This window comes from Temnothorax nylanderi, unplaced genomic scaffold, assembly GCF_030848795.1.
Source record: "Temnothorax nylanderi isolate EJ_2023f unplaced genomic scaffold, tnyl_v1.0 TNYL_tig0029_pilon, whole genome shotgun sequence".
Classification (NCBI taxonomy): Eukaryota; Metazoa; Arthropoda; class Insecta; order Hymenoptera; family Formicidae; genus Temnothorax; species Temnothorax nylanderi.
The window spans coordinates 1,605,769-1,628,553 of NW_027249091.1; the positions used below are offsets into that span (position 1 = coordinate 1,605,769).

The following is a 22,785-nucleotide window of genomic DNA, read 5'->3' on the forward strand; positions in this document are numbered from 1 at the left end:
ATAATAAAATATTAAAATGTTTTATAATTAATAATATCTCTTTACATTTTATATATATATATCTCTTTTCTTATATATACATTTTTCTCTGTATAAGAACTGATATCGCATCTGATAAAAAACCGGAATACAAAGCAGAATACATTTTTATTCCTATTAGGACGTCGAAGTCTGACAAGGCTTTCATCGTACATCAAGGAATACAATTGTTACCAAATTGAAATCAGCAAAACTTATACGATTCGCGACTGGCGAGATGACATCAAGAACATAATACTGAAAGCTGGATTGCAGGATCAACCTATTGTCTTTTTGTTCTCTGACATGCAGGTAAAATACAGCTCAGGAAACTTGGAGTATGCTTAAATAAAAAGTTTATAACTTTCTGAAAGTTCTATATTCACATTTGCGTTTATTTGTATTTTCTAAACAAATAACACTATAACTTTTAAAAGAACTAATAGTATTAAAACGCATCTTGAAGAAAAGTTTTGTAATCTTAACGAAAAATTTCTTAAAGCAGATAATAGAGAAGCTGAATTTAGAAATAACAAATATTATTAACAAATTATATTATTATTACAATATTGATTATTCAATATTATTTAACGCTATTACATATCATAATTATTTATTCTTATAATTATAATATAATTTTTTTATTTTGACATCTTTTTCTAATTAAATTATAATATTAAACGTATTACAATCTTGTCACAATTGATTATTATAGCTTATTACAATACAATATTATACGTTATTATATCACGCATATAGAGAACTGCGCAATAGGTTAATCCTTCGGCCGTCAGCCTGAAATAAATTCGATTAGTGAAACCTTCTAGAGGCCTTATTACATACTCCACACAGGAGTAACAGGAGAGAACATATATTATAACTTATAACTTGTACCAAAATTAATATAAATAAGCTTATTTATTTATATTAATTTTGGAAAATAAACGCTTTAAATATAAAAATATTTTATGCTTCGTAGTTAAACCAAAGTTAGGATGTTGATAATTATATGGTTTTGAGAGTGATATATTGAAGAGATAAATTATTATTTATAGTATGCTTATATTACACTAATTACCTTTATAATAACTGTGTTTTTCAAACTGACATAAAATTCTGTTTTCATATATAAATCATATCTCTAAGGTATTCCATGAAATTATATGTTCTTGTAGATAAAGAATGACTCTATGCTGGGGGATTTAAACAACATCCTAAATAGCGGAGATGTTCCCAACATGTATCAACCTGATGAAGTAGATAAAATATATCAAGCAATGCGAATGCCAGCACAAAAGGCGGGACTACAGATCAATAGAAGCAACCTTTTCTCCATTTATTTGAAGGCAGTCAGAAGCAACTTACACACTATCATTACAATGAGGTACTTTCATTGAAAAATTTAAAGCTTAATGTTATTTTAATGGTTATCGCTTGAAAATATTTGAAATAATCCTTTCGGACTTTCCATCATAAATTTCACAAATCGCACTTTTATAATCTATAAATAATTATATCAATTTGCAAGTTGAAAGAAATCGTTAATCGTGATATACAAGTGCTTCTAAAAAAATAACGAGATTAATGCGATAGGAAGTTTTTTGCATGCAGAAGTAGAAAAACGTGTCTTTTATCCCTTATAGCTTTAATAAAATGTTAGATATGCAATAACATCGAGTCACGCAAAACTGAATTATTGTTTGTCACGATATGATAATAAACCCATGATAAAAAATTCTCCCACGAGATTTGCACGTTTATGACGAGACGATTCTGATATGTTCAAATGTCACATAGTTTTTCTTAATCTTATATTGCATCACATCTATATATACATATACATATCAGTTATTTAAAATATACTGTCAATTTATAAATTATAAACGTTAAAAGTAATGATTTTAAATATAATAATTTGTTAATTCATATTGCTGTTTAACTCAAAAGTAACGTTAATTTCTTGACAATAATATGATATATGAGGAATTATATACTCTCTAGCAAAACAACGGAGAAATAACTACATATAAAGTCATTTAATATTAATAGGTAAAATATGAAAATGACAGAACACTCAATGAGAAAATAATAGATTATATTGATCGACGAACTTAATTTGTTTGGATAAACAGTACTTTATTTAATATCCATTGATTTCTCACGGAATACGCAAATAGCTCATGACTGACATTTTAATTAATATCAGCATTGTCAATTTCATAAAAATTTTATTTTACCCCCTTCTATGATCTTTCTATCAAAAATATCAAAATTATTTAGGTACTCTTTAAACTATATTTTTTATATTATTTTTATATTATTTTTATATTATTCATTATTCATCAATTCGAAAAGAAATAAATCTAAATAAACTTCTTGTTTGTCTATTTAATTTTATTTAATAAGCTTAATGGGGAGTAATGGAGTAATACCATATGTATAATTCTATATACATATGTATATTACATGTACGAAACTGTAATAATTAAACAGTATGTATAAGAAGATTTACTAAACTAACATCTAGTCTAAGCATCTAGAATATAGGATTTAACAGTTAAAGGATTTAACAAGTTTTTCAACAAACTGTTTAAAGAGATTTACTGAACTGTATATCTAGAATTTATTAGCAAAATTAAGAGACTTGCTAAACTCTGTATCTAGAATATATTAGCAAAATTAAATTTAAAATAAACATACTAAGTAAATAATTTATTATAAGAATGTTTATGGGAAAGTTCTAAAGCATTATATGAGCTTATGTATTATATATCCTATATAAGCACAGAAACGGTTTAATTTACAAATTGATATAGAATATCTAATTTACTCTTTTATGTTGCTATTTGCATTACAAAATTTAATTATAAAAAACATCTACGAGTTAATCTATATCTCTAATCATAAATTTATATAATTAACTTAATATCACATTTCCAATATCCAGCCCGATTGGAGACACATTTCGCGCTCGCATCAGACAATTCCCGGCGCTAGTAAATTGCTGTACTATCGATTGGTTTTGCCCCTGGCCGGATGCTGCGCTTCAGGTTTGTATAATACAATAAAGTGTGACACAACTAAAAATATAATCTATCTCCGCAGTTCTTTATAACAAGTATCTTTAAGTAAAAATATAAAAATCAATATTATATCTATCTCTAATATCAATTACATAACATGCATATTTTTTAGAAATATTATTTATATATTTAATGTAATTCTTATATAAGTTTATAATTAACATGTCGACATTTAGAAATTTTCAAAAAGTTTTATTATAATGCGAGAAACATACTGTAGTGGTATTTTTTTTAATGTCCAGTATTGCACATGCTTGTGAAAAATGTAGTGTACTAGTATGTTATTTATTAATTTGCGCTTTTGTATTAGCAAAAGGCATTTTATAAATAAAATAACAGATGTACAAAACAATGAAACATAAAAATGTGAAACATTGCAAATATATGCGTTATTTGAAGCTTTATTTCATCGGTAACATATATTTTCCATGAGATATATTAACTAATAGATTAATAATAAACATTATTGTACTTAAATTATCATATTTATCCTACTATAATTACAACTTATGCTACGAGCATTTAGCTGTTTAATACAGAATAATAAGTAAAATAAACGCTAACTTGCGATAAATACAGCTTTGTAAGCAATTTTAACTCAATCTAGTGATCGTTATCATAAATCTTACAGACACTTGATAGACACTTAATTAGCAACTTCAGATTTTGATAAATTGATAAATCTAAAATAATTAAAAATTTTAATGGATAGATAACAAATGATTAAAAATGTCATTAAAAAGATACTATTATAGCTATTTGAATACAAAATCTAATGAATTTTTATTGATTTTGGCACAATCCATCAAATTATTTTCTTCTTAAATCTAATTAATAAAGATAAATTAATAATTTTATCAGATGATCTTTAATTAATTTGAGTTTTTAAATATTATTAGAAAATTATTTCACAAAAAATGTGCAATTTAATTTCAGCGTGTTGTTTTTTTAATAATTTATAATTTTACATATAATAATTAATACTATATTGATTATGAAAACAAAAATAAATAAATAAGTAAATTGAATCTATAAACGTAAGCGATATTAATTATTGAAAATTATTTTAAAATTAAGAAATATTATTTCTTTAAAGAATTGTATGGAGAAAATTTGTTTACACATTTAGATACATATTCAGCATTTAACACTAAATGCTAACATTTGAATTCTGGAATTTACTTGTCTCGTATGCAAATCGCACCTCTTGTCGGATTGGAAGATGGCAATGCACATTTAATGCCAAATGTGGTAAAAATTGATCTTAGCGTGCAACATTTAGTAACTTTGCAACATCACGAATTCGAAGTTCCGCTTCCGATCTGCTCCGGAAATCTTACAGTAAATTAAATTTTCAAATGTGAGCACGAGTTTAACATAAATTAATGTAACGCAGAATTGTTTTATTAATCTTTCAAAACTTGTTAATGCTTTCGCAAATTAATACAAATATTATACGAAACGCACGATGCGTTTAAACAACCGCGCAAATACGATTTGTTGAAAATTGCAATATATTTTTGCTTAGAGCATAGCAACGCATCTTCTGTCGGATATAAAAGATGAGTCGACCTCGGATAAAACATTGCAGTCTATCGTAAAGATATGCCGGTACATGCACTCCAGTGTGATTGACGCTAGTGATCGCTTCTTGAAAGTAAACATACAGTAATATTTTGCTAACATTTAAAATTGCAATTGTTGTATCAAATAATTTATTTCAGGAACTGGACCGTCATAATTATGTTACACCTACGTCATATATGGAGTTGCTGTCCAGTTATCGCAATCTTCTAAAAAAAAAGAAAGATGAGCTAAGTTCTTCAATGATACGTTTGTCCACTGGTGAGTAAAGATAAAATTGATATATATAAAATAATGTAATATAAAATGCAGGGTTACATAATATTTTATAATACTTTCTAATTCTTATACAATTAAGGAAAATATTATAAAATATAAAGAAAAGTTGATAAGAAGAATATATAGAAAAGATTCAATTGCCTTTATCGTAAAAATTCCTTTACGTAATATGGCTTTAGTTAAAATATTTGGATTGAGGTGTTAACGTGAAAATCCTTATTTTATTTATAATATACTCCTTATTTTCTCAGTATCTTATTGTTAGTATAACGGAGAACGGATTTCATAGGTCAAAGGTAAATGACCGCCGATAGTTTTCTAGTCTATAAATTTAACGCCGACTGTCTGACGGTAGCTCGTAATTCGTGGTAAATTTGGAATATCGATTTTGCCCTGTGTGCAGGTCGTATTATTCGTGTGCTTGAAGGCAGGAAATGAAACGTCTCAATTCTTAACACTCTTGCAATATATATGTTTCAGTAACATTTTTAATGTATGTAATACCGATTCTGAATATACAATATATCCAAAAAATCATTCAGTCATTATTAATCCAATTAAACATGTACTCACATATATTCAATTTTCCGTTAATATTTTGCGTTAATATTTGTATTTATTGTATATGGGAGACAGATATAAATATCTTTTATCGTACATTTATCCGCCAATTATTTAAACATTTTATTTACAATGCTATTATAAAAAATATACAAGAAAATATCAAATTACTATAAATAGGGAAATTGCGCTCCTTTGAAAACTTAATGTTTCTTCTCTTGATTAACATCCCGACGAAACGAGAACGCATCTATTTAAACTATATGAGCCCGTAATGAAAATTCACTGTCTCCAATTAATTTACAACAAGACGATGCAAATTAATTACTTCATCTGATCTACATAAATTAGCATACAACTCAGTCTTTGTAACGCATACCTTTCTCGAACAGGATTAAATAAATTGGCGAACACAGAAGCAGAAGTGAAAAATATACAGGAAATACTGAAACACATGAAACCTGAGTTAGAGAAAACAGCAGAGGCTGTAGCAGGAACGATTTATGAGATTACTCGAGATACAGTAAGCACGTTTTAATCTCTGTCAAATAGTGCATCCTCATCATTCAAAAACGTTTTATTTCATATCTTTTACAAAAGATGTAACTTAGAAATTAGCAGACATTAGAGAATATTTAATTTGTTTTAATAACTGAAACGAATCTTTAATCATAGGAGAGATTTAATCTTTTCGACGCATATTTGTGTTTTATAATTTTCTTTGATATCTTATAAATCTCTTAACAAAATATTTTACAGAAGATTTATAATAAAGACATGACTAATTGCCTTATAACGAGAGATTAATATAATTATTATTGTTCAAAGCTTTTGTAAGCTTTTATAGAAGAATTATTTCTTTAGAACTTTATTAATTTAATTACTTAAAAGAGCTTTAAATAAAATCTTGTAACGTTTTAATAAAATGTAGGTGAGAGATTTTTTTGTAAATTTCATATTTTGAGGCTAGATGTGTCTACAAAATATGATACACAAATTAAATAAAAGTGAGAATAATTAAACGGAAATGTTGTGGCGCTCTTCTATCGTTGAGGAAGAAAATATTATTGTAATAAAACCATTTTTTGTGCATTAAAAAATTTTTCTTATTAAAATGTATAACTTAAATAAAAATCTAATTTTTTAAACGAGAGAGAGAGAGAGAGAGAGAGAGAGAGAGAGAGAGAGAGAGAGAGAGAGAGAGAAATAAAGATAATTTATTTTTATCTGAATCAGACAAAATACATATTAATTAAATCGTTTTTCTATATGTTAATCTGAATTAAAAGTTATCATTTCTGATTGCTAAAAATGGACAGACCTGAAATATTTATAATAATAAATTAATAATTTCAGGTTAATTTGCGAGAAAAACAATTTAATTAATCATGTACTCCTGCTCTTAGGCTTTTCTATTAGATTAATATTATTATTTAATGATTGTACATCTAAAGAGCCTTTACTGTTTGCATGTAAAAGATTTGATGTAGCTGTTTTATGTTTTTCACAAAATACGTATTATGTAGTCAACATACAAAGCTTATAATCTGCTTCTTGTAGATTGAAGCAGAAAAGACCAAAACAGTGGCTATGCAACAAGAAGCGGCGGCATCAAAAATGAAGGAAGAGAATAAAGCGATCAGGGATGAAGCAGAGGCCGATATGAGTACGTTTTATCCTTACGAAGCATAGTAAAAGCCCTACTGCGCGAGAGCAGTATATAAATTGTGTTATTTAAAGCTTTGGCAGTTTAGCAGCACACGTGCATGCACATGCGGCAACAGAAATTTGTTACAAAATTAAGAAGAATAATGCAACAAGAGAATATTTATGTTAATTAATATTTCTGGAGAATTGATGTCATAACTACATGTAGTCGCATACATATATACCTAAATATCTCGTGCTAATTAGTAACTACTCAATAATTATTATACATTTGTATAATATAGGTAAATATTGCGTGTGTCGAGTAAACCGCACTATTTTACTCGATACATATTGATCGGTTCTCTCATCATATTTTAGCAGCTGTAGTAAGTTTGAATCTATTGAGAACGCAAATATGTATTGAAAACAACATTCTTGTGGCAGAATATCGCGAAAGTACTGCGTGTTATTTACTTTGACGTTCCGCTTTCGGGAAAATATAGTGCTTCGCATACACGGATTCAAATGTCAGAATTTTTTAACGGAGAATTTTACGATTAAAACAACACGGAGTTTATAAAACTCACGTTTACAACGTACAAATTCGTTCATGTACATCGTGTATCTGATTTGCATATGGCTCGTTTTATAAACGCAATAAACAAATAGAGTTATATATTCTCAAAAAATAAATTAATAAAACATTAATCTATATATATAAAGGAAGATGTCCTGACTGACTGACTGACTCACTGACTCATCAACGCCCAGCCCAAACCCCTGAACCGAATTTTTACCAAAAGTATATGAAATAGGGGTAAAATTTTCCGGGGAGTGCCACTATGTGTATAGTTTTTTGTTACCGATTTTCTGGAAACCGGTTTTTCTAATTTTTCTAATTTTTCGGGAAATAATTGATTGAATCTCAAAGAATTATAGATCAAACAGGGATAGAATTTTCCGGGAAGTGCTATAAAGTGTATAATTTTTCGTTACCGATTTTTTTGGAAGCCGGTACCGAAATTTTTCAATTTTTCGGGAATTAATTGACAGAATCTTAAAGAATTGTATATGAAGTAGGGGTAGAATTTTACAGGGGGAGCGTCATGATGTGTACAGTTTTTGTTACCGATCTTTTTGGAAACCGATTTTTTTTAATTTTTTCAATTTTTCGGGAAATAATTGAGAGAGAGAGAGAGAGAGAGAGACTATTTGCGTGTCTTATTATGATATCATATGTCCTCCGGGGCGAAGCCCGGGTAACCAGCTAGTAAATAATAATTTTTTGGTTTTCAATATCAAAAATAAAACATTAGTAAAGCAGTACTTGTAAAAATATCAGTCAAGCTATTACTAATTAAATTTAGTATTTTTTTTTGCACTTTATATTACATCATATAAAATATAAATATGTCTAAAAACCACCAGATCTTTTTTAACAATTTAAAAATAAATACAACATTTTATTTTAGAAAAATATTATAAATTCTAAAATATTTAAATTATTTATTAGACAAATTAAATATATATATTCTAAAAAAAAGTTTTCCTTGTATAGAATACACTATAATATCTTGCTCATGAAAGGATGTATTTTACGAAAAACATACTTGGCGCGAGATGTTATCTCTTGATACACATAATATTTAAGAAAGGATTTTAAGCGAAACTTAATTACGTATGTCTATATTACATATGTACACACAGGTGAAGTAAAACCAATGCTCGAGGCTGCTGAAGCTAGTTTAAAGGCATTAAATAGGAACGACATTACGGAGGTAAAAGCAATGAAGAGACCGCCAGTAGGAGTGCTCTTAGTGATTGAAGCAATGTGTATTGTGAATAACGTAAAACCAAACAAGGTTTGCTCAGGCATATACACAATTATGCAAATGTTATAAAATAACAATTTTAAAATTCTAACAGAGCATTTTTTATATTGTAATATTTACGCAATTGTAATCATAAAATTTAAATCCAATAATTTTTGTTTTTTCATTTATTTTTACAATTTATTTATACATATTTCACATATTATACATATTTCACATAGCAACATGTTATTTTAATATATTTTTGTACTTTTTTATGCTTTCAATAAAATATCTCAATTTCAGATATAGTTTCAATCTTTTATGAAAAAGTACAATACGGTTTTCAATTAGTTTTTTATAATAAACAAAAGTTTTATAAAGTGTATGATTGTTTTTAGCTTCCTGGGAAACTTCCCGGCGAGAAGATATTAGACTATTGGACTCCTGGAAGTCAAATGTTGGCAGATCCAATTCATTTTCTACATACAATGTCTCATTTCAAAAAGGAAGATATCACAGAGGAAATTATCAATAAATTAAAAGATTATATAGAAAATCCCAATTTTCAACCAGATAAAGTAAACATTTCTATAGTAATAAATTATATTTGTCTCACTATTTTTACATAATATTTGTTATATGAAGTTTAGATATAATATTCAAATAGATATATGTACATATACATGTATATACACATTTATTTTATCAACATATTAATTATAATTTTTAAATATTAATATTAATATTAATATTAATAATTAATAAACTCGAAACTAATATATATGTTTCAAAAATATTATAACATATTTAATTTAAAGTAAACTTTTAATATTATTATCTTTTAAAAATTTACTTTAATCAGAAAATATAATTTAATATAAGGTAAATTATATATAATTTTTTTGGTATTTGAATTATAATAATAATATAATTATTAAATAACAATATCGAAAGGTACTTCAAGTTTCGAAGGCTTGCCATTCTCTGTGCTTATGGATCCACGCAATGTACAACTATTACTTTGTAAATGAAAAAGTTGCACCTAAAATGGCAGCTTTGGCAAAAGCAGAGGAAATTCTGGCTGAAAACGAAATAACACTCGCAAGTGTTATGACGAGACTACAGGAGATACAAGAAGGCATTGAAAAGTTACAGGATCAGTTGAAGGCAGAGGAAGCAAAGAAAGCTGAATTAGAAATACAGAAGAAACTTTGTGAGGAACGAATGGCACGAGCCTTAAAACTGATTGTAGGCCTGTCAGATGAACAGAAACGATGGACCATCATGGTGAACAATATAAAAATATCCTTAAAGAATGCTGTTGGTGATATCCTTCTGTCATCAGGTGCGTGTGCAACATTGAACAATTGCTTCACTTTTGCTTGCAAAAAATGAAAAAATTTTACTTTCTCATATATTTTAAAAGATAATTTTTTGCATTAATACGTTATTGTATAAATAAAATAACACTGTATAAAATAAGTTACAAACTTACAATTTCTATAAAATTAAAAAAAAGCAGTTTAATAATTTGGATACATAGTGCGCAACAATACAACCTTTTAATTTAATTTTTAATTGTCTGTCTAAAAAAAGTAGGTCAGTAAATTAATATATTTTAATTCATACAAAACAACAAACGAAATATATTACAGATAATTGAAGCAGTCGTCTGCTCATAATTTGCATTAACAGAATAATGATAAATTAAAAATAAATAGATTTCTGTTGAAGAAATAAAATTATGACATTAAATCATGTCAATATCAATACAATAACTGCTTATTTAGAGATGTATTATGAAACATCTGTCACTATAATTTCTAAACCAGTACATTAACAGAATGGACTTCTCAAATTCTGTATGATCCACTTTAATAGAATTGGTACGACATTTATTATATAAGAAAGTCGCAGCCATTCTGGTAAATTTAATTTTCTTACCTTGGAAGGTGCCGTTCTTACAAAGAATAGTGACACTAATCTGATTCCGCTCGCAACGTTCACCTATCACCGCTATACCAGATCGATCACCTTATAAAAATCATTAAAGAAAAAATTAAAGTATTATTTTAGCAAAATATGTAATTATTTGTCTTGCTTTATGTATATAGCATGCTTTATATGCAATTATATTCTTATATTTTTTATCTTATATCAAAAATATATCAATAATATATGTATAGTAAACAAAGATAAACAAAAAAAATTGCAAAACAAAGATATTAGAAGCATATTTAAAAAACGTTTTTAATATTTATTTCTGTTTGTAGCAATTTTTTTCATTACAAGTAATAATTTAATTTTTTATACACTTGTTATATATACTCTAAAACTTACTTTACAGTGTTGTCAAATATTAACAAATATTTCTCACAAATTTTCTCCAATCTTAGTCCGATTCGAAATAACACAATATCTTCGTATGGTTCATTAGTGACAATTGTTTACTGTTCCATTCATATGAGATTGACAAAGCTTCACATGCAGCAGCTTAATCGAGTGTCCGCATAGCTTTGTCTATTCAAACAACAGAACAGGGTTGATTTCACACGATTCCTTTGTATCAGAAGCTTCCATCTTGCTTGCAGGTGCGATTGCATACCTAACGCCCTTTACGGATATTTATCGCCGAAATCTCCTGGGGACCTGGTACGACGCTCTTGGTGAAGATGTTCCTCACACTCCAGGCTGCAATCCGATACTAACTCTTGGCAATCAAATGGAGATAAGAAATTGGCACATAAGTGGTTTGCCCAGGGATGCCTTATCTGTCGAGAATGCAGTTCTCGTGATGAATTCTAAGCGGTGGCCCCTTTTCATTGATCCTCAAGCACAGGCGAATAAGTGGGTACGCAATATGGTAAGTATCACAGAGAGAAAAGTAAGAATTCTCTCTCTCTCTTTTCTCTCTCTCTCTTCTCTCTTTTTTTAACCTTTTCCTGGGAAATTTATATCCCATAAATTTTCTGCAGCTGTTGACAAAGGACTTTTGAAATGTAAAGAGTAGATAAAGAATAAAAGAGAGAGAGAGAGAGAGAGAGAGAGAGAGAAGGAGGAGGGAGAGAGAGAGAGAGAGAGAGAGAGAGAGAGAGAGAGAGAGAGAGAGAGAGAGAGAGAGAGAGAGAGAGAGAGAGAGAGAGAGAGAGAGAGAGAGAGAGAGAGAGAGAGAGAAGGAGAGAGAGAGAAAGAAAGAAATTAAATTTCATATTCATGAGATAGACTTAACACTGCATAAAATATATGGACACCACATAAAAGCACAAGAATTTATGACGATTATTATTGTAACAAGAATTCATTATTGGAATATTTTTAATTTTATTCATATAAAACACCATAAATTTATCACTTATTTGATACAGATAATTTGATCAGAATATATTAAATTTATTTGTTATTTATAATACAATAATTCTATCGGAAATAAATAAATATATATGTATTACAAAAAAATTTAGAATTAATTGTATTTAATTTTTAAGAAATGTTAAAATACTTATTGGAGAAAAATAAACCTTTAAGAAATATCCAAAATAAAAAACTTAGAATTTTAAAATAATTCCTAAATATGTTTTAAATATCAAATTTTTATATTGTTTATATAGCATTTTATATATATTTCTCTTATATATAACAACCTAGATATAATTACTATCCATAATTAATGTTATGCTAGCATTAAAGAGTTCAATGTAACAGTGATTTAACTTGATTTTTAAAGATTTATGAAAATTAGTTTAACCCTTAAATGCCACCCGGAGTCCAGCGGACCCCAGACCCTTTAGAATGATATATTTTCAAATGTTCCCGCCAAAAATGGAGCTCATATTTATTTATTTATTATTTTTTATTTTTTTGATTTTGGAGCCAATATTTTAACTGTTGGCGATCTTAATTTTTTATACTATGTTGAAATTGAAATTTTAACAATATAAGCTTTTTAACCTTTAGAGGCCGGGGGTGGTCGAAATATCGACCACCCAAAAAACACAAGCTATTTGATGTTTTCAGGCAAAATTTGTGTGTTGAATAAGGGAAAAATAGTAAAAAAAAAAAAAAACTCTTCAAGTCCTTTTCCCGGCCTCTAAAGGTTAATCTCATTTCTAAGCCTTGAACAACATTGAAAATAATTTTCATAACTAAATATCAAAAAATCAATAAGTAAGGAGACATTTTTCATGCTGGGGTCTTTTAGACCCCATGTGCCATTTACGAGATTCTTGAGAGGTGTGGCATTTAAGGGTTAAAAATTAAAATTTTGAATTTATTCTCCAAGTGTTAAAAAATGTAATTACATAATTGTTATACTGATTTTTTAGTGTTTTTATTATAGCAATTAATTAAAGTTCTCCTATTCTTTCAGTTAATTAAAGTTTTAATTTCAGTGCAAACCAATCGGACTTTTTATTGCAAAAATGTCGGATAAAGATCTATTACATACCATTGAAAATTGTGTGCAATTCGGAAAGCCATGCTTAATTGAAAATATCAGTACTGAACTAGAAGCCTCCCTAGATCCTATTCTCACTCGTGCATTATTCAAACACGCCGGACAGCCGAGTATTAAAATTGGCGAGAATATCGTACCCTATAATTTCGATTTTCGTCTTTATTTAACGACGAGGCTGCCTAATCCCCATTATGTACCAGATATAGCGGTAAAAGTACTCATAGTCAATTCCGCGCTGACTGTTGGGTGAGATTTTAAATTTTTTGAAAAAATCTATGTGAATTATTTTGTGTATTTTATAGATTTCATAATTTTTTTACGATCATATCATTAGTATTGTAAAGTAACTATCAAGCTAAATCTAACAATAATTGGGAGAATTTTAATCAGAAATATTTTTGAGGTATAAAAAAACTGGATATACTTCTCTGAACATTTGGTTGTCTTTTCTTGAATTTTTATCCTACATACTATACTATTTTTCAGATATTAATATATCTAATTCACGAAAAACTGTATTGACATCAAAGATTATTAACATATAAAGAAATCTGTAATTTTAAAATAATATATATAACAAAATTAATCAGACTTTATCTCTTCTTTCATTCTGATTTAATAAAACAGAAAATTCATCTTATTCAATATCATTACTGGATAACATGATGTTTGATCTGTGTTTCATTTGATTCTAATTTTATATGTAATTCATATAGTGGCCTTGTCGATCAGATGCTGTCTCTGGTCACTATACTAGAGCGTCCTGATCTTGAACAAGAAAGAAATACGCTTATTGTGTCATGTGCTGAAATGAAACAGAAGCTGGAGGAGATTGAGGACAAAATTCTTTACAGACTCACGGTATCCGAAGGATCAATAATTGATGATATTGATCTGATTTATACCTTGGAGGCTTCGAAAGCCAAGAGTGAGGAAATCAAGGTAGAAAAATATATAAAATATTCTATTATTATAGGAATAAAATTTAGTGACAAAATTATCTTCTTTTTTCCTTATATTTCAAATGTATATGTGTATATGTGTAATATTAATTTAGTAGAAGTAAGATATCATTTTTTAATAGAATGCAAAATAAATTACGTGCTAAACTAATAAATTATATATTTATTAGTTTAGTTAAAAAAAATAAAAAGAAATTGCTTAATACAAAAAATAGATTTTTCTTTTCTTATTATATAAAACAGTATTTGATCTTTCACTATAGATGAAAATGGAGACCGCTGAATTTACACAAGCGGACATTGATTTAACGAGATCATTATACATGCCAGTAGCAAATCGGGCACAAATATTATTCTTTTGTATCGCCGATCTCCAGCGTATCGATATCATGTATCAATATTCCCTAGAATGGTTCGTCGTTATACTCAATAACAGCATATCAAATACCGAAAAAAGCAGTAAGTGAAGCTTTTGTATTTTACTATTGTGTCATTGATTCGAACGTATCTAATGTATAATATAAAGAAACTACATAGATTTAACAAACTTTGCTGAATAGACTTTTTATTAACAGTATTTTGTTTTATTATAAAAAGCTTATGACCAGCAAATAGAAACATTTACATAGTATTTCTTGAAGAATAGATATAAATTAAAACTTAAAATTAAAAATTGATCAGCATATTACAAAAGTAATATTAATTTTTTAATTTAAACAATTTGTCAAAACTTATATTGGTACATATTCAAATATGCAAATATTAATTTAATTACTTACAGTTAAGGTTCGTTAGTTCAATAATTTAATTTCGCAGATAACATTAATAAACGGATCATGGACATCAGCAAAAACTTCACATTCGCTCTTTTCACGAATATCTGTCGCAGTTTATTCGAAAAACACAAACTGCACTTCGGTTTTCTCGTCTGCGCACGTATTCTTTTGGACAATGGTGCAATCGATCCGATGGAATGGCAATACTTTCTTACAACAACTACACCTATACGGGTAAAACATAAATCAAATTTAAATTAATCGCTTTTCATAGTTACTGAGAACTTATTTTATTAAAGAAGAATTAATAACTTTATTCGTTTTAAAAATATACAAATAAAACGGCACAATTCCTACATAGATATTATTTAATCTAATATGTCAATTAATTTTTTCCGTCCAACAAAAACTTTATGAATAATCACGCATTAATTTAATCTAATATATTAATATATATTGGAGTTATATATATATGTGAAAAAACTCTTGTAATTCTCAAAGTTAAGAATTAAATTTAAACTTAAGACTATTTATTTAACATTATTCTACTTTCAAAATATATTTAACAATACTTAAACATATAACCAAATATAAAATATAATTATATTTATTTTAATATGTCTCTATTTGAAATAAGGAGTTTTAAAGAAATAAAATATATTTTAATTTCCAATTTTTTTGTAATAAAAATGAAATAAATAGCTGTTAATAGGAATTGAAATTAAAAATTTAATTTATATTGTGATTTAAAAAATTAGTAATTTACAATTTCATAAAATAAATCTCTATGACACAAATATATACAAGTCCTTTTATCTAATTTTTTTTGCAAGCTATTATGCATAATATGCTTTCTCATACGGATGCTTTCACGTGCTCAGGAAACATGAGTAGGGGTGAAAAGGTATAACTTATTATCTCTGTCACATATTATCGATATATATCCGGGGATTTCCCTTTTAGGGATTGCCAAATCCCGCATCCGAATGGATTACCGCGCGTTGCTGGCAGGAAATTCAAGCTTTAGAGCGGCTCCCAAAGTTCGACAAATTCATCACATCTTTCCAGTTATCGTTATCTCAATTTAAAAAAATATTTGATACTCAGGAAGCACATTTGTAAGTAGATTAACTTTTTTTACATTAGAGCTTATGTCCACATAAATAATTATCATGACATTAAATTAATTAGCAAGAAGTAGGTATATAAATAGAAGAGCAGATTAAATTAAATTAATACAAATTGATCTAGTCTAATAATGTAAATGGTCAATTTAATTTAATTTTAATTTATTATTAGATAATAATTAATAATAAGTTTCTTATTACCGCAAGAACTTTCTATTAGAAGTTTGCAGAACATAGTTCGTATTGTATTAAGTATTAAAAAGTTTTAAGATCTCTCTTCTTTCTTCTCCATTTGTAAGATGATTTTAAACTAAAATTCTGCGTAAAAATAAAATTTTAACCCATTTAGGGTATCATTTCCTCAACCATGGGAGACGAAACTCGATGATTTTGAGAAGTTACTGGTACTCAAATGCTTACGACCCGACAAGGTCACCAACGCTATGCAAATCTATATGACAAAATATCTTGGTCAGCAATTCGTCGAGCCTCAAACCACAGAATTATTAGCAATTTATAAGGAATCATCTAACACCACACCGATTATTTTTATTTTATCGCCTGGTACTGATCCGGCCGCAGAGTTATATAAGTTTGCCGACAAGTTAAAAATGGAAGGAAAGTTACACTCGATATCTCTTGGTCAGGGTCAGGAACTCAGGGCACAAGCCATGCTAAAGAAATCAGCGGAAATGGGCACTTGGCTCTTCTTTCAAGTTAGAAGCTATCTCTCTTCCTTTAATTTTTTTTCTAGATAGCTAAATTTATTTATTCTAGGACATAAACATTATACATGTTTATATATAATTATCACTCTAACGTTATGATAAATGACTTAAGCGTCTGTTATCTTTGATTGAATAATCACGTCAAAACAACTTAAGTTTCCTATATTTTCAAAAAATACTAAATGCAGCCAATAATCTAATTATGTTAAAGTAATAGTTTAAATAAATTTAAATAATTTCTGACAAAAAAAAATTATATCGCTTTTATTATATAAAAAATGTTTTTTTTAATTTTCATTTATTTCAAGGAAAATGCAAAGATAACGATAAATCGATTTTTCTTGCAAAACGATTATGGAATGTTCAAACATTAAAATTAAATAAAACTGTGACCTGTTTTATATATTAGTTATCACAAAAGAAAAGTTTGAAAATTAATGGAAAATATTCGCAAAAGTTTATAATAAATATTAATTCATCTCCATAGCAAAAATATATGTGCTGTATTAAATAAAATATCCATTCAAGTCTACAAGATAGAACCTACAAGAAAACCATTTAATTTCATGTGTTATACATTAAAATCAGTACCAGACACTACAAAAATATAAAAACTATTTTTTAAAACCATTTATTTTGCAACAGAAACAGAAATTTAAATATTCTTTTCTGTTTAGTAAAAGCATATTGATAAAAAAGAAACGTTCACTTTATTTCGATAATATATAAAGCAAAAAAGTATAAGAGATATAATTTATTGTGCTGCGTAGAGGTATCCTTAATAGTGTAGCAATAAAAAGAAGCTAAATCTGTGTATACATATATGTTAAATCATTGAAAAATTAAAATATATTTGATGTACGTTTACTGTATAAAATACATGTCATTTTAATACTTTTAATTTTGCAGAATTGCCATTTGGTATCAAGTTGGATGCCAAAACTCGAATTTCTCATCGAAACGTTGTCATCTGAAAATATACATCAAAACTTCCGATTATGGTTGACATCTGCACCGTCGCCCGACTTTCCCATCAGTATTCTTCAAAATAGCAGCAAAATGACGGTTGAACCACCGCGGGGCATAAAGGTCCAATTGTGTATCATATCATTTCAATATAATCAATATAAATTTTTTCAGTAAAATATCACTTTATTTATACGCTTTATTAAATCGATTTTCACAAATGTTTGTAACGTTTACAGAAAAACATTTCCGTTATAAAATACATCACGGTATAAATACGTAAATGACAAAAATAAATAAAAATTTGTTTACGTTATTATAATTTCTTTCTTCTTGTTTCTCGATCATTCTTAACACAGGCCAACATGTTACGTGCATATCTGACGCAAGTCATGGAAATGCAAGACTTTCTGCAACCTGATCACCTGAAAGCTCTGTCATTCAAACGGCTTATATTCTCACTTTGCATGTTTCACTCAATCCTGATCGAGAGACGGAAATTTGGTCCCCTGGGTTTCAATATATCCTACGATTTCACAAACGGGGATTTAGCTATATGTTTGTCCCAATTGTACATGTTTCTCATGGAATACGATACTTTGCCATTCAAGGTAAACTGTTGATCATGCGCAAAGAAGATAGCTTTAGCAAAACGTTTCTATCATTTCTAAACTGATATTACTTTCAAAAAAGGAAAACAACGATATTTTTATATTTTTCCTGACGAATATAAAGTCAATATTAAATACGCGATTCTGTTTTTATATTCTTTATTTGGGAAATTTTAGTTTAACTTGTGAACATTTCTTATATAATATAATTTTGCTAAGGAAAATATCTACGTTTGTAATAACATGAGAATCTCAGAATGTTTTTTATTTAATCCTTAAATTTACCGGTTTTTGAGATCAATTTATACATTAATTAAAATAATTAAAATATTAATTCTTAAATAATTATTATTATTTGTACTTAACAAAGATTCTCACATATACGGCCGGGCATATTAACTACGGTGGACGAATAACAGATGATTGGGATCGCCGATGTGTCCTGACACTTCTCGAAGACTATTACAATGTAAATGTCGTCTCCCAAGATTACCAATTTGATGAACAAGGGATTTATCATCAGGTATAAATATTCAAATGAAATAACAAACATTTTCTAAAAATATATCTAATGTAAATTAAAAAATTAACTTCTAAACCATGGCAATTCCAATAATGTTAAAAATATATTAAACATTTATTCGACCTAAAATGTCAAGAAACGTCATATTATATAAATTAAAACTTATGTTTTAATATTAATGATATAATAAAAACAGTTTGAGAGAGAGAGAGAGAGAGAGAGAGAGAGAGAGAGAGAGAGAGAGAGAGAGAGAGAGAGAATAAAAGATAAAAATTATGTTTTTCTTTTCCTAAAAATTTATAATTATAGAGTTAGTATTATTTGGGATTTAAATTTTAATTAGCCAAAGCTATATTTAACTTAGCTTTATACAACGTACTTTTCATGATTATTTGCTTATAAAACTGTAACTTTTTCATATGTCTTGTGTAAGCATTAACTTAAAATATATAGGTATGCAAACATTTTTTAAATTTATATAATCATGTATATAGTTTCAATATGTATATAGTTCTATTAATATAAGAACATTTATACCTAGAAGCATTCTTTTCATAAACAAATTGTTACTAAGTACACTTTTATTTTATCTACAACACGCTACGTTTTCATGTACAAAGTTACCGGCTGCAGCATCGTTCAACGATTATCTAGAATACATAAAAGGTTTCCCTTTAAACGACGATCCATCACTATTTGGCATGCATTCAAACGCTGATATAAGCTACGCTCAAACAGAAGCATATGCTTGCCTCGCAACTTTATTAAACATACAACCCAGAGAACTTGGCGTTGTTACCGCAAGTGTTGAGGAAGTAACAAGTCAAATAACTAAGGATATGTTGTCCACGATATTTGAACCATTTGATTTAATCGCAATGCAAGCGAGGTACTGCTGGATATCTTTATATGTATGAAAAAGCAAAAATATTTATGCTTTTTTGAATTTATTTTTTAATATGTTCTTACCATTGCTATTTTGTAATCTGAAATAAAAAGCATCTTACAATTTTATCATAAAATCTGAAATTTGATAAAAGTATCTCTTTGAAACTTCTAAGATATGATTGTTATTTCATGACATGAATCCGATTTCTTAAAATTGCATTCTTATGTACAATACGTAAAAAATCGAAGAATTTTTACTTTTCAAACAAAGTTTAATATTTTCAAAACAAGTATAACACCTGCGACGGAGAGAGTGGAAGATAGAACTCCTCTATTAAATCTGTAAATAAACTAAATTGAATTTCAGGTATCCTATATTGTACGAGGAATCCTTTAATACCGTGTTACTACAAGAGGCCAAACGATATAACAGTTTACTCGAAATCGTGCAATCAACGTTGCAAGATCTTTTGAAAGCTTTAAGAGGCTTCGTCGTCATGTCGGAACAGCTCGAAATGATGGCTACCAGTCTTTATAATAATAAAATACCCGCAAATTGGGAAAGCAAAAGTTATCCTTCTTTAAAATCTTTAGGTAGGAAGATCTCGATCACAAATCAATCAATATAATATAATCTTTCTTTAATTCTCAAGGCCAGGTTATTATAACAAATATTTTTTATCATTTTGATTAGCCGGATGGTTCATCGATTTAAAAGAAAGGATTAGATTTATAAGGGAATGGCAAGATCAAGGTATACCGCCTGCATTTTGGCTATCAGGGTTTTATTGTCCTCAAGCCTTTCTAGCTGGCACGTTACAAAACTTCGCGCGCAAACACGTAGTATGCATTGACACGATCGATTTTAGCTTCAAGGTACGCTTTCAGCTTTTAATTAAGATGAGTCAACATGATTGACGCGTATCATATATAAATAACCACAGGAGAATAGAATGTGAGAATAATTGATGGGCATTTTTAGTTAATTGAGATATTTATTTGGTTGTAAAAGTTGAATAAAACATTATATGTAGATTCTAATTTATAATATTATACAGATAAATAAGCCTAAAATTATTATTTTACTCAACTGATAATAAGTATAAATCTAAATTAATATTAATCCTCGTTAAATGGTCAAAAATCGTCGTTGCAAAAATTTGAAATTATACTAGTCTTGGCGAAGATCGATAAATAAAGAATATATGTATACTCCGAGCAAAGTCATGCGCAAATATTGCATGTCACAGGTTTTGTCTTCCAAACCAACGCAGAGACCATTGGATGGCTGTATCATTTACGGTCTTTTTCTGGAAGGCTGCCGATGGGACGGAAACTATCTCGTAGAGTCTCTACCAAAGGAATTATTCACCGGTTAAGTATTAATAAACGTTTCTATTACATATTAGAATTAATTTCACGCTAAATTATTAAAAGCTATATTATTAAACTAATGAGATACAAATAGCTGTGCTTCGCTAAGCAAATTACATTGTTTATAGTCACTTTGAATCTCGTTTACATGACACAGTATTGTTCACTTGTTGTCCAGGCATGCCGCCGATTCTCTTGTTACCGGAAGTTCATCACGTAATTCCGCTTCATGGAACTTATATATGCCCTATATACAAAACCATCGAGCGGTCTGGAACTTTAAGTACAATGGGATATTCTACAAACTTTGTTTTAGCGATGGAGATTCCAATTAATGAGCCACAATCACACTGGATAAAAAGAGGAGTGGCATTGATATGTACTTTGGATTATTAACATTTCTCTGTTACATCTATCAGAACATTTATGACTTATAATTGACAATTGTTAAAGTTAGTAACTTTATATACATATACGTATATACATGCATTATGGATATTATAATCTTGATAATAATGATTATATAATATATTAACAATTGTACCAAATAAATTATTTGTTGTAAAACAGCATTTTTCACATAAAACTTACAGAATCTTTTAAACATGTTATTATTATCTTGTTTATAAGCATATTTTGCACAAAAAGATGTTCTCCACTCTCCACTTATATTTTATACATATATCATAGAATTATAAATTTATTATACACTATTATAGTAATTAGTAATTATGTAGAGACGTAATTAAGTACACGAATCAAGTTTTTATTTTATTAATCTCCTATAAAATAAATTATACATGTATCATGTATAAACATATATAATATAAATGCATGAACAATTTAAGGAGATATTTCATTTCCGTTATATCTCTTATTAGACTTTAGAAACAATTTCAAACAGATATCGAATAGACATTTTATTCATGATGCAAAAATTGTTTGTTGAACTTAAAAATAGCTCGATCAATGCTTGCATTTATTTGTCGTTTTCGTATAATTTGGGATCCTTGCGACTATATCGATCATGCGCTGCAGTCGACCATTTATATATCACAGCTGACATTATAAAACCTGAAATGAAAAATATTAAAAACACAATTGCAATAAGGACAATCATGAAAAGGAAGAAAATATTTTTAAAAATAGAAATTTAAAAAAGTTGTGTTTCACATAAAATTGTTGGTCGGAATGATAAATGGTTCCTAAAAATGATATTCTATTATGATATTCTAACACATATATGAGTTTTCAATAAATATAATTCTTATATCAATAAGGTGTAATTTTACATCTTTCTTTTTGTAATTCAATAAGAAATTATCAAAATAAAATAATTGAATTTTAGGCTGTTCTTCCGAAAACGTCCATGCTCCGATTTAGGTCAA

General features: G+C 28.0%; 1 protein-coding gene across 1 annotated transcript; it reads left to right on the top strand.

The window, feature by feature from the left end:
- Positions 1–129: 129 nt before the first annotated feature.
- LOC139770424 (dynein axonemal heavy chain 1) lies at positions 130–21,966 on the top strand. Its single transcript, XM_071702352.1, has 23 exons — positions 130–330; positions 1,194–1,402; positions 2,966–3,068; positions 4,630–4,758; positions 4,826–4,946; positions 5,918–6,048; positions 7,086–7,191; positions 8,883–9,037; positions 9,388–9,567; positions 9,944–10,334; positions 11,581–11,852; positions 13,378–13,688; positions 14,159–14,384; positions 14,668–14,863; positions 15,221–15,414; positions 16,144–16,298; positions 16,657–17,023; positions 17,945–18,124; positions 18,983–19,135; positions 20,391–20,617; positions 20,718–20,899; positions 21,274–21,397; positions 21,576–21,966. The coding sequence occupies exons 1-20, from the start codon at positions 325–327 to the stop codon at positions 20,418–20,420; spliced, it is 3,615 nt and encodes a 1,204-aa protein (XP_071558453.1). The 5' UTR covers positions 130–324; the 3' UTR covers positions 20,421–20,617; positions 20,718–20,899; positions 21,274–21,397; positions 21,576–21,966.
- Positions 21,967–22,785: the final 819 nt, after the last annotated feature.